Raw genomic sequence first — 12,619 nt, 5'->3', positions numbered from 1 at the left:
TACATGCATAAGTTTTTCCATGTCTTATTGAGTCAGAAGCCCCTTAATTCTGGCTATATTTTTTAGCTGGTAATAATTATATATATATATATTATAATTAGAGCTGAAACGAATACTCGAGTAACTCGAGTTTAAAAACTGATCCGAGTAATTTTATTCACCTCGAGGACTTGTTTAATTTTGCCAGCTCTAAGCATCACGTTTTGCCCGGACTACTTTTAATGTGGGACAATGCGCTGACGTCACGTGCGTAAAAGGAAGAAGCAATAAAAAAAAAAAAACCTTACTGCAGCCGACAGCCGCTACAAACTATGCCGACGTTGCTAAAAACTACGCCTGCATGATGCTATTGTGGTAGCAGGTAGTGTCCGATGCGTCTCATAGATATCGCATGCATTTAGGACTAGATGCGAAATGACACACTTGGCCGCGTCTGGGCAGCGTTAGTAAACAGCCATCTTTAAGCAGTAGACTTCTCGGCGCTAATAAATATAACGTTACTGTCACTCGCTCCCGTAACGTTAGCCCTTCGGAGGGCTATGTTTCCATTTATTAATTTGTACTAACATTTATCTTTTCAGAACTACAAGTCTTTCTATCCATGGATCGCTTTAACAGAATGTTAATAATGTTAATGCCATCTTGTAGATGTATTGTTATAATAAACAAATACAGTCCTTATATACAGCATGTTGGATATATATATCCATCTTGTCTCTTATCTTTCCATTCCAACAATAATTTACAGAAAAATATGGCATATTTTATTGATGGTTTGAATGGCGATTCATTGCGATTAATTACGATTAATTAATTTTTAAGCTGTAATTAACTGATTAAAAATTTTAATCGTTTGACAGCCCTAATAATAAAGCTGTCAGTTTTAGCTCAGTAGTCATTGCTGAATAAAACACCAAGTAGCACTGGTCCCTAATGTGCACCAATACAGCAGGTATCATACATTTATTTTGAACACTGCAAAAACTCAAAATCCTATTAGTACTTACAGTTTAGAGTAACTTAAAAAACTAAAAACTTAACTAGAACTTAAAAATAGCTTGACACAAATGGAAATTCAGTTGAAACACATGGGAAAAACAAGTAGCTTTCAAGTGATCTGTGTTATCAAGCGTAATTACATTTTTAGGTAAGAAATATGTTTTTCTTTAGTAAGATCTAGAAGTTTTTTGAGTGAAAGCAGTGAATTTTTTTTTCTAGTCACATCTGAGATGCAATTGTTGGCTGTTTTCAACAATGTACATAGAAAATAAAGACATTGATTGACAGAAAATGGTTCAATATTGGATTAAATGTCGTTTTCTCATGTATATTTATAATTTCTCTTTACCTAAAAAAAATATATCTATATTTTATCCGATTACTCGATTACTATAAAATATTCGATAGCTGCAGCCTTAATTACAATTGTAGAAAAATATCAGCGTGGGGTGCGCATCTGTGAACTGACTCAACAATACATTTCCACGGTCCTTTTCAGAACCCCATTCGCCAGTTTTTATAAGTTAAGTTGACAATTATTACTGTGGTTACATACCAAAGAAATCGCCAGCTTCGTCAGGTTTTTACCATTTATTTCAGAAATTACCCAACACAAAATGCCTCCTGTCCGCCGCAGTTGTCAGTGTACTCAAGAAAACATTGAAATCGGAAGTAAACTCAACGCACCACTCCTCTCTCGTCAGTCACGCCGTGCGTTCAGGTACAGAAAAAAAACGTCCACCACATTAGAACACGATTCGTTACATTATTACATGAATTATTATTATTATTATTATACTATTATTCCGATTTTTATTTATAATTGATGTGTTTTGCTATGTGTAATTGCCATTTGTAATAGTACCAGCAGTGTTTATTAAGGATTTAGTGTAGGGTTTTGGCCTGTGAAACAAATTAATGGAATTTTAATCTATTCTTATGGAAAAATCCTGCTCGACATACGACCATTTCGACTTACAGGCAAGGTCCTGGAACGAATTAACTTCGTATGTAGAGGTACCACTGTATCCGTGTTCTTTACTTTAGATATTGAGTCATATCAGTAATTATTATTACAACCTCAGTGACATTTTAATAACTTGTCTTGTTTCCCTATCATTACTATTTCATTCTTTGGCAAAAAAATAACCTATGTACCTGCTGTTTGGAAAAAGAAATCCTAACTTTGAGTGCTGTAGATTTAGGGATGTAACTGAATAAGAATGATGAACATATGGTTTTACAAGAAAAGCTTTGACTTCTTGAGGAAAAAGTTGGAACATTGGAAGACAGTAGGGAGTACTTCTCTAATGCATGCCAGAATGAGGTTAATCAGTCAAAAGAAGTCACCTTATTCTACTGAATTCCCCTTCGCCTCATACTCTAACACTTGAATAAACAATTTGGGAATTCCCTTTCTAGTTTCCATTGGTTGAATCCCAGGCAGATGTACCTCACTATCATGTACAAGCTATAAAGGTCTGGCTATGTATACCACTTCTCATAGGTAACCCCTGAAGCAATGTCAGTTTCCCAGAGAAGGTCAGTATTAGTCGATGTAAAATATGTTATTTTCATTGGCTGTGCCTCGTAACTTTATCTTCTAGAATAACACAACACTTGACTGGTTGAAGAAAAGTGTCTGAAAACCTTGAGGCCAGTGGATCCAAATGTTTGTAATAGTTAACATTGTGATCTCTGCTCAACTTGATGCTTATGATTGTTGGTGTGGATGGTGTCGGTTGCTATTTTGGTTTCGGCTCTTGTGTAATAATACAGCTGGACGTCTCTGGTGCATGGCCGCCAGACTCTCTTCTAGATTAGCTACATTTCAGTCAGACCACACAGTGTGTCTCCCAGCTGTACCAAGGACAAATTAGCAGCCTGAGCTTCTGTTTAAGTGAAGAACTGGCATAGTTCTCACTTGTTTCTTTAAAACTTTCATTTGTAAGCCTTGACAGGCATTTGCATCAACATTACTTGTCGCTGGGGTTAGCCTACATTGTCATCCATATGTCATGTGTTATTTTTGTGTGCAGTAATTTTGCAGTAGCCTATACTAGAATACACCATTAGCCACAGTCCGCAGGATTCTGTAATCTCAAATCTGTCTCTCCATTATGTCGTTAGCATTTCGTCCGCAGAGAACATAACGGATAATATAAATAATGAGTTGACCAGATACCCACAAGTTTGTCTGTATTCATAATAATCAATTATGTTATTTCACTCATTTTGTAGACATTAGGCAAATGCCAGAGTGAGGCATGTAGGGGCTGACAATTAGATACACGCATACATACACACCAACACACAGCACATGACACGCTTGAGTTTGCTCAAACAGAGGCTGCCTGTCCCTGTGAGGGATGGCGAAAGAGGAAGATGTAGGTGTCCGGGGAACACAAAGAACAAACTCCAGTGACAGAAAAATCTATCTCATGATCTCAGAAAATCCATGTGTAGCTCTAAAAAATTGCTGTGGTTTCTCAGAAAATCAATAAAAGAAAATAAATCAATTATTATTTACCGTAAATGTGTAGAATCTTGTGAACCCGACCCCACAGTACCATCACACCATGCCTATTTCAATTCATGCTGGCATTTCTAAACTTAGAATTTTTTTAGTCCAAGAGCTTTGTGTGAAAATAAAACAAAAGTGACAGGGCCCCAGCTGGATATTGATGTCTGGATCAACAATAATGAAAGCCATATAAATGGTTGCTTTCTGACTTTTGGCCTCGTCTGACTTTCCCTGCTTCCATCTCCAATTGGTTAAAGGAATTTCCCACTGAGTCTTGGGAAAACAGCAACATTAAAAAGAACATTTTATCCCATAAAAGTTACTGAAACCTGTAGCTGATTTGTGTACTGTATTTTTCGGACTATAAGTCGCAGGTTTTTTTTTTTTTTTTTTTTTGATAGTTTGGCTGGGGGTGCGACTTTTACTCTGAAGCGACTTATGTGTGAAATTATTAACACAATATTGTATCATTTCACATGTTATTTTGGTGTTTTGGAGTGACACTGATGGTTTGGTAAAGTAGTTAGCATGTTCTTTATGCTATAGTTATCTGAATAACTATTAATAGCTATGTTACGTAAACATACCAGCCACGTTCGCATTTCGTTGTTCATGCATCACGTAACATTATCTTACTGTACACTTATTCAGCATGTTGTTCTCTATTGTATTTTTATTTTAATTTTTATTGCCTTTTAAGATGATATATCTGTTGTATGTGTTGGAGTTTAAGTAAATTTCCCCCCAAAATGCGACTTATACTCCTGTGCGACTTACAGTGGGGCAAATAAGTATTTAGTCAACCACCAATTGTGCAAGGTCTCCTACTTGAAAAGATTATAAAGGCCTGTAATTGTCAACATGGGTAAACCTCAACCATGAGAGACAGAATGTGGAAAAAAAGCAAAATCACATTGTTTGATTTTTAAAGAATTTTTTCCCAAATTACAGTGGAAAATAAGTACTTGGTCACCTTACAAACAAGCAAGATTTCTGGCTTTCAAAGAACTTATTCTAACGAGGTCTTAAGAGGCTCCACTCGTTACCTGTATTAATGGCACCTGTTTTAACTCATTATCGGTATAAAAGACACCTGTCCACAACCTCAGTCAGTCACACTCCAAACTCCACTATGGCCAAGACCAAAGAGCTGTCGAAGGACACCAGAGACAAAATTGTAGACCTGCACCAGGCTGGGAAGACTGAATCTGCAATAGGTAAAAGGCTTGGTGTAAAGAAATCAACTGTGGGAGCAATTATTAGAATACGGAAGACCTACAAGACCACTGACAACTAATCTCCCTCGATCTGGGGCTCCATGCAAGAGCTCACCCCGTGGCGTCAAAATAATAATAAGAACGGTGAGCAAAAATCCCAGAACCACATGGGGGGACCTAGTAAATGACCGACAGAGAGCTGGGACCAAGTAACAAAGGCTGCTATTAGTAACACAATGCGCCGCAAGGGACTCAAATCCTGCACTGCCAGACGTGTCCCCCTGCTGAAGAAAGTACACTTCCAGGCCCGTCTGCGGTTCGCTAGAGAGCATTTGGATGATCCAGAAGAGGACTGGGAGAATGTGTTATGGTCAGATGAAACCAAAAAAGAACTTTTTGGATGAAACACAGGTTCTCGTGTTTGGAGGAGAAAGAATACCATACAACACCATACCCACTGTGAAGCATGGGAGTGGAAACCTCATGCTTTGGGGCTGTTTTTCTGCAAAAGGACCAGGACGACTGATCTGTGTAAAGAAAAGAATGAATGGGGCCATGTATCGAGAGATTTTGAGTGAAAATCTTCCATCAGCAAGGCCATTGAAGATGAGACGTGGCTGGATCTTTCAGCATGACAATGATCTCAAACACAAAGCCAGGGCAACATAGGAATGGCTTCGTAAGAAGCATTTCAAGGTCCTGGAATGGCCTAGCCAGTCTCCAGATCTCAACCCCATAGAAAATCTGTGGAGGGAGTTGAAAGTCCGTGTTGCCCAACGACAGCCCCAAAACATCACTGCTCTAGAGGAGATCTGCATGGAGGAATGGGCCAAAATACCAGCAACAGTGTGTGAAGAGCTTGTGAAGAGTTACAGAAAATGTTTGGCCTCCGTTATTGCCAACAAAGGGTACATGACAAAGTATTGAGATGAACTTTTGGTATTCACCAAATACTTATTTTCTACCATGATTTGCAAATAAATTCTTTAAAAATCAAACAATGTGATTTTCTGTTTTTTTTTCACATTCTGTCTTTCATGGTTGAGGTTTACCCATGTTGACAATTACAGGTCTCTCTAATATTTTCAAGTGGGTGAACTTGCACAATTAGTCGTTGACTAATACTTATTTGCCCCACTGCATGTTTTTTTTCCTCTTCATTGTGCATTTTTGGGCTGGTGCGACTTATATTCAGGTGCGACTTGTAGTCCGAAAAATACGGTACATAAAATGAATGACTCCCAACAAATGCCTTCTACTATTCTAGAAACTCTTTTTCGCCTGGCATTTGAGAAGGCCAAATCTTTCATTAATATGCACAGTGTACGTAAATTAGCTTCGCTCGGATTGGATCAATGAATGTAGATATTGACTACAGCTTTACTTTACACGTGAACACATAGACGTATTGTGAAAGCTCTCCTTGCTTGAGTGGGTGTGTCGCAACAACGACGTGGGCAGGCACTTGGATAATGTTGCGATTCTGTGTCACATCGATTTGAAATCCGTGCTTGCAGAGACATTTGACTTCCAAGGTGATTGCTGTCGATTTCCAAACCGCATAGATGTCAAACTGATTGTATTTTGATGGAAGGGGACCTTTAAATGTGAGTGGATCAGAAACAATAAACCAGACTTGCAAAATCTGGTTGAATGTTGAGTTGAATCTTAAAAGGACTTTTGTCAGGTATAGTTAGTAGGGGTGGGAACCTCTTGGTACCTCCTGATACGATACGATTTGCGATACAGAGCTCACGATAACGATGATCTCACGATATGGCGATACAACGGGAATTAATACGCAGTGACTCAGGGGCCATTTACCGTATTGGCCCGAATATAAGACGGCCCTGATTATAAAACAATCCCCCCTTTTCAAGACTTAAGTTTGAAAAAAGACTTTTTGAACACCAAATTAATATTTATACAGAAAATAATTACAGTACATCCAAAACAAATGATTATAACAATATATCTGAGAGAAAAAAACATGTTATTTTGCCTCATTCAAATCTTAATATCTGAACATTTAAATATGTAAACTAAAGTGCAATCATATTCATAAATGAATGGCTTCTGGTTTATGAAATGTAAATAAACCAATCTATTGTGATAAAACAAACAAAATTGCAATAACTGCATTAACCACATTAAGTGAAGTCTAACTGTAACTGTAGTCTTGAAACAAATCTGAATAAGGGAAAACATTGCAATAAAATAATGCAAACTGGTTAAACTAAAAAGAGTAGCTGAGATCTGTCATGACAGAACATCGCTTCAATGATATCTGGCGCCATCTAGCGTCGTGAATGTGGAGAGTAGCTGAGATCTCTCATGACAGAACATTGCTTCAATGATATCTGGCGTCATCTAGCGTCGTGAATGGGTATAATGTCTAGACCGCGAATATAAGACGACCCCCTCTTTTTCAGTGTTATTTCAATGCAAAAAAACACCGTCTTATATTCGGGCCAATATGGTACATAATGACTCTCTGAGAATAGGAAAAATTTCAAATTTGTATTTATATGGTTCTGTCTCCATTCGAACAATGTCGCAATTCTGCGTGAAAACGATGCAGTATTCATGCCAGGCCCTACGGGGCAGTGCAGATTTACAAGGCGACAGCCAATGATGCACTTTAACCCCAACAACCTCCTCAGCCCGGAAGACAACATACCCGCCCACTCCAAGCAATGGCATTTTGCTCCAATTCTTTTGCTCTAAAAGGCACAAAATGGAAACATTCAACATATTTGAATTAAAAATATTATAAAAACAGTAAATTGAAGCCGACGTTCCGCCATATTTGCTGTTTTTAATGTTTAGTAGCACCACTGCGCACGGCCAATGTGATGAGTGTGAGTACTGACGATATCTGTACGGGAGCTTTCCATTGATATGGATGCGGAGCAAGTCCCCGCAATCGAATCCTTCAACTTTGGAGCCCGGATTCAATGGTTTGCGTCTTCGCCTCCTGTTTTCGCTGACACCATATGAAGGCGAGGCCATTCTGCAACACAGTCATTGCGTCTTGGTGTCGCAGAGTCTCCATGTAAACTGCCTTACTAACTAATGAGGTGAGTGACTGTGAATGCTCTGGTTTCCAATGAACGAGCGTTCATTCGCCTTCCCTGGTCTTAATGGATTGGGTGTTGAGCAGCCAATGGCAGCCATCGAGTTAACTGAGAAACTATTATGGCTTTTTAAAACAGTATCCTATCGATAACCTTATAGGATGCAAAATATCCTAATATATCACCATTTCAATATTTTGTCACACCCCTAATAGTTGGTCGTCACGAGGCAACTGCTGTAAGAACTAGAAGTGTGCAAAGTTTCCAATTCTTCGATTATTCGCGATTTGGCCTTGGTATATTCGAGAATGATTCATAAACATCCAAATTCCGATTATTTAATTATGCCAGGAAGCGGAACTAAAACACAGTCAGCGCGTTCTTCGGGACGCAATGAGGAACGGACCGAGAGTAAACATGCTCAACTCATGCCGCTAGATAAAAAAACAATAATAACTGACTGCGGCCGACAGCTGCTATAAACAACGCCCAGTTGCTACAAACTACGGCCACATAATGCTACGGTAGATATCACATGTATATAGAACTAGATGCGAAATGACAGACTCGCAGGCGTTAGTAAACATCCGCCAACTTAAAGCAGTAGACTTCTCTGGAAGGCTCTGTTGTAGCAAACCTAAATAACATTTTATGTAAAATACTCCTGAATCGGCAAAATCTTGACTTGAATCAATTTTTAAATGATAAAGCAGTTTTAAAACTTTCACATGTTTAAAGTAGACAGAAGGGAAATTATGGAATAACGGGAGCAATTTTAACAACTTTAACGGTTGATTCACCCACATAAAACTAATTGAATGTACCGTAGTTTAAAGCTGCTAATACAGAATGGGGACTTGAGTATTTTATTTACTGTTTTGAACTGTTAACGTGATACTGAAATACTTTATTTAAGCCTGAGAGGATTTTTGTACAATTTTCGTAACTAATGTACGAAACCTAAAAAGCCGCAAATAGCTGGTGTGTGTGTGTGTGGGGGGGGGGGTTGCATAAATAATTGATTTATAATCGAAGCGTAGTTTCTGAATCGTGATCAAATTGTTAGGTGCCCCAAGATTCCCACCTCTTGTAAGAACTATTCTCAGTGTACAATTGACATATAACTCATGACAGAAAGACAAAAGGACATGGATGTAATAATCTTTATGGACTTTTATAGACAATGACTACCCATAAATCAACGTGAGAAGGGACTTTAAGTGGCTTTTGTGATTTATATTGGAAATGTACCTGTCATACCTTGCCATCAGTTTTTATGTTTGTCAGCTGCACATAAAACATTTTCAATTTAACACAACTCCCAAAATAATATAATTTAATTGTTTTGGATGGAATCTAATGCCCACAAACTGGGTCCATGATGCTTCTGGCTTATAGCAGACTATTTTACTGTGTACATACACAGTGGAAACATGTTTGTCCCCCAGGGGCCGGACAAAATGCCAGTATTGCAAAATATTAGGCAGATATATAACAAAGCAAAATATAAGTACACCTATATTCAGTGTTTTTAATAACGGCGTTAGACTATAACGGCGTTATTTTCTTCAGTAGTGAGTAATCTAATGAATTACTTTTCTCATCTTGGCAATGCCGTTACCGTTACTGAGGCGGGAAAGGTGTGCGTTACGATGTTGGTTGACTGACGCGAGAAAAGTCTGGAAAATTACGGACTCACGGAGACGAGAGAGCAGAGCAGGAATGGGGAGGAGGCAAGGGAGTGTGACGCCGTTGCAAACGTGATGCTACTATGCTAGGTGGCTCCAATAATACCTGACTGTAGCTGATAGCCTACAAACTACACCCACATGATGCTTTGGTAGATATCACGTATATACAGAACTAGATGCAAATGACAGACACGGCGGCATTAGCATCATGTATAATAAAGAACTAGATGCGTTAGTAAACGGCCGCCATCTTAAAGCAGTAGACTTCTCAGGAAGGCTCTGTTGTAGAGAACCTTCCTAGCGAACCTAAGTAACTTTTTTTCTAAAATGCTCCTAAATCGGCTAAACTTAACTTAAATCTGTCTTTAAATGATGAAACCGTTTTAAAACCTACACATGTCAAAAATAGAAAGAGGGGAACTAATGCAATAACGGGAGCAATTTTAACAACTTTAATGGTTGATTCACAACATTAAATGACTTGCACACATAGCAAAAGTTACTATCTAATTATCGCAATATCTGCAATACCCCTGTGTCTATTTAAGTTTAGGGTAAAGAATTGGGCTAGGGCCAATTGTCCCAAAAACCCTTTAAACTTCACATTGTGTGACCTGTTTTTTTTTTTTTTTTTTTTTTGAGGAAAAAAGAAAAACATGAAAATTATCACCAGTTACGTTGCCAAGTAACTAATTACTCTTACATTCAGATAACTGGGTTACTAACGCAATTACTTTTTGGGAGAAGTAATTTATAACTGGAAATTAGGGTTGTTCCGATCATGTTTTTTTGCTCCCGATCCGATCCCGATCGTTTTAGTTTGAGTATCTGCCGATCCCGATATTTCCCGATCCGATTGCTTTTTTTTTTTTGCTCCCGATTCAATTCCAGTCATTCCCGATAATTTTTCCTGATCATATACATTTTGGCAATGCATTAAGAAAAAAATGAGTAAAACTCTATTTAAGTTTAGGGTAAAGAATTGGGCTAGGGCCAATTGTCCCAAAAACCCTTTAAACTTCACATTGTGTGACCTGTTTTTTTTTTTTTTTTTTTTTTTGAGGAAAAAAGAAAAACATGAAAATTATCACCAGTTACTTTGTCAAGTAACTAATTACTCTTACATTCAGGTAACTGGGTTACTAACGCAATTACTTTTTGGGAGAAGTCATTTGTAACTGGAAATTAGGGTTGTTCCGATCATGTTTTTTTGCTCCCGATCCGATCCCGATCGTTTTAGTTTGAGTATCTGCCGATCCCGATATTTCCCGATCAGATTGCTTTTTTTTTTTGCTCCCGATTCAATTCCAGTCATTCCCGATAATTTTTCCTGATCATATACATTTTGGCAATGCATTAAGAAAAAAATGAGTAAAACTCGGATGAATATATACATTCAACATACAGTACATAAGTACTGTATTTGTTTATTATGACAATAAATCCTCAAGATGGCATTTACATTATTAACATTCTTTCTGTGAGAGGGATCCATGAATAGAAAGACTTGTGACTTTGTATATTGTGACTAAATATTGCGATCTAGTGTATTTGTTGAGCTTTCAGTAAATGATGCTGAAGGCCATGCCAAATGCATGATGGGAAGTGGAACCATGACAAGTGGAACCATGACTGTGCGTAGTCCTACCAATTCATATATCTTCTCTGCAATGGAATATAAAATAAGGTCTTAAGATCAGATCAATTGCTACCTTGTTTCCCCACATTGCTTCCCTTGATATTTCTAATCATAGGGAGGGGAATTGTAAGGCTTAGCCCAATTAAAATAAGGTTCCAAAGGCTGCCAAAATTCACTCTACTCAGTTTATGCTGCCTTTTAGCTCACTATATAGGCAGAACGGCGCCATTACAGATGGAGTGCGACAATGCGTGAGTGGGTTGTGCAGTGCATGCATTAATTGCGTTAAATATTTTAACACGATACATTTGAAAAAAAAAAAAAAAATTACCGCTGTTAATGGGATAAATTTGACAACCCTACCGTAAGTCTAAACTAAAGACTCTGGATGTGTAACATATTATGTCTGTAACGTTAAATACAATTAGAAAACGATTTAATTAAAAAATGTATATATATTAAAAAAAGGCATGGCCGATATTTATTTGTCGATTCCGATACTTTGAAAATGACGTGATCGGACCCGATCGATCGGCATCATCGGAAATAATTACTTTTTTAAAGTAGGATTAACAACACTGCCTATATAAGATATCAAAACTGCTACGGACTTTCAAGTACATGCAGTTGTGGACGTAATGACAAGTTTAAATTTTCACTGTTGTATCTTTACATTTCTTGGTATATTAGTTAATTCACAGGTAAGGTTCCCATTCAGTACAAGTCACAGCTTCATTCTGTAGTCCTAAGTCGTAAAATGTCATTGGTTTGCAACACATTTTGATTGACATGATTATAATGCAATCTTTTTAATACTCCTTGCATGTCTTGTTTTGTGACACGATTGTACTCGTGCTCTTTGTATGGTCACCTTATTTCTAATCACAGTATGCCCTTGAACAGGAATTTGAATAACAACAAGATCACCGTGTTGAGGAATGGCTCCTTCTATGGCTTGGCAGCTCTGGAAAAACTGTGAGTACTTAAATCAAGTTCGCTTTATTGTTTTGTCCTCCCTTGAGTCCCAATAGCCGTCATTGTGCTCAAGCTGTAGAAAGCCAAAAGAAAGACATAGTGGGAATTAGGAGTGCAACTTTCAGGAGGATTGCCAGTAGTTTTCACCTTTCAGCCTGAGCGCTTAACCTCAATTACTACAGTAAATGTCTTAAAATAGATAAAATAAAGCTTCATATAAAGGTCTAATGTAGTGCAGAGTGACAGTGTGCAAACCTTGTAAATGAATAGGACACTTTATGGAATGTCCCAGCAGGCTTCACAGGATCAGGCAGATGATGAGATCTATGATGACTGTGCTAGAACTCATGCCTGCCCCCCAAAGTCAGCAATTGATTGCTTTCACCTCTGCGAAGCCCTCCAAGAACTGCTTCCCTACCTGGTTGCATAGTGACACTGATGTTTCTAGATAACAAGGAAATAACAGGATATGTTCTCCTCTACTTTTCTGCTTATTC

At 38.0% G+C, this 12,619-nt stretch overlaps 1 protein-coding gene across 4 annotated transcripts in view; it reads left to right on the top strand.

Annotated features, from left to right (window-relative positions):
- Positions 1-12,619, top strand: part of LOC130922696 (adhesion G protein-coupled receptor A1) — a 264,480-nt gene that overhangs the window by 15,931 nt on the left and 235,930 nt on the right. For 2 of the 4 annotated variants that reach the window (XM_057847628.1, XM_057847625.1), the window contains exon 2: positions 12,051-12,122. The exons of 1 other annotated variant lie outside the window; for it this stretch is intronic. In XM_057847628.1, the coding sequence (XP_057703611.1) occupies positions 12,051-12,122 (72 nt within the window). Of the gene's footprint in view, positions 1-1,599; positions 1,721-12,050; positions 12,123-12,619 lie in introns of all 4 variants that reach the window. One more of the 4 variants, XM_057847629.1, reaches the window with a different exon arrangement.

Source organism: Corythoichthys intestinalis, chromosome 10 (assembly GCF_030265065.1).
Source record: "Corythoichthys intestinalis isolate RoL2023-P3 chromosome 10, ASM3026506v1, whole genome shotgun sequence".
Taxonomy (NCBI): Eukaryota; Metazoa; Chordata; class Actinopteri; order Syngnathiformes; family Syngnathidae; genus Corythoichthys; species Corythoichthys intestinalis.
This window is presented reverse-complemented; position numbering and strand designations above follow the sequence as displayed.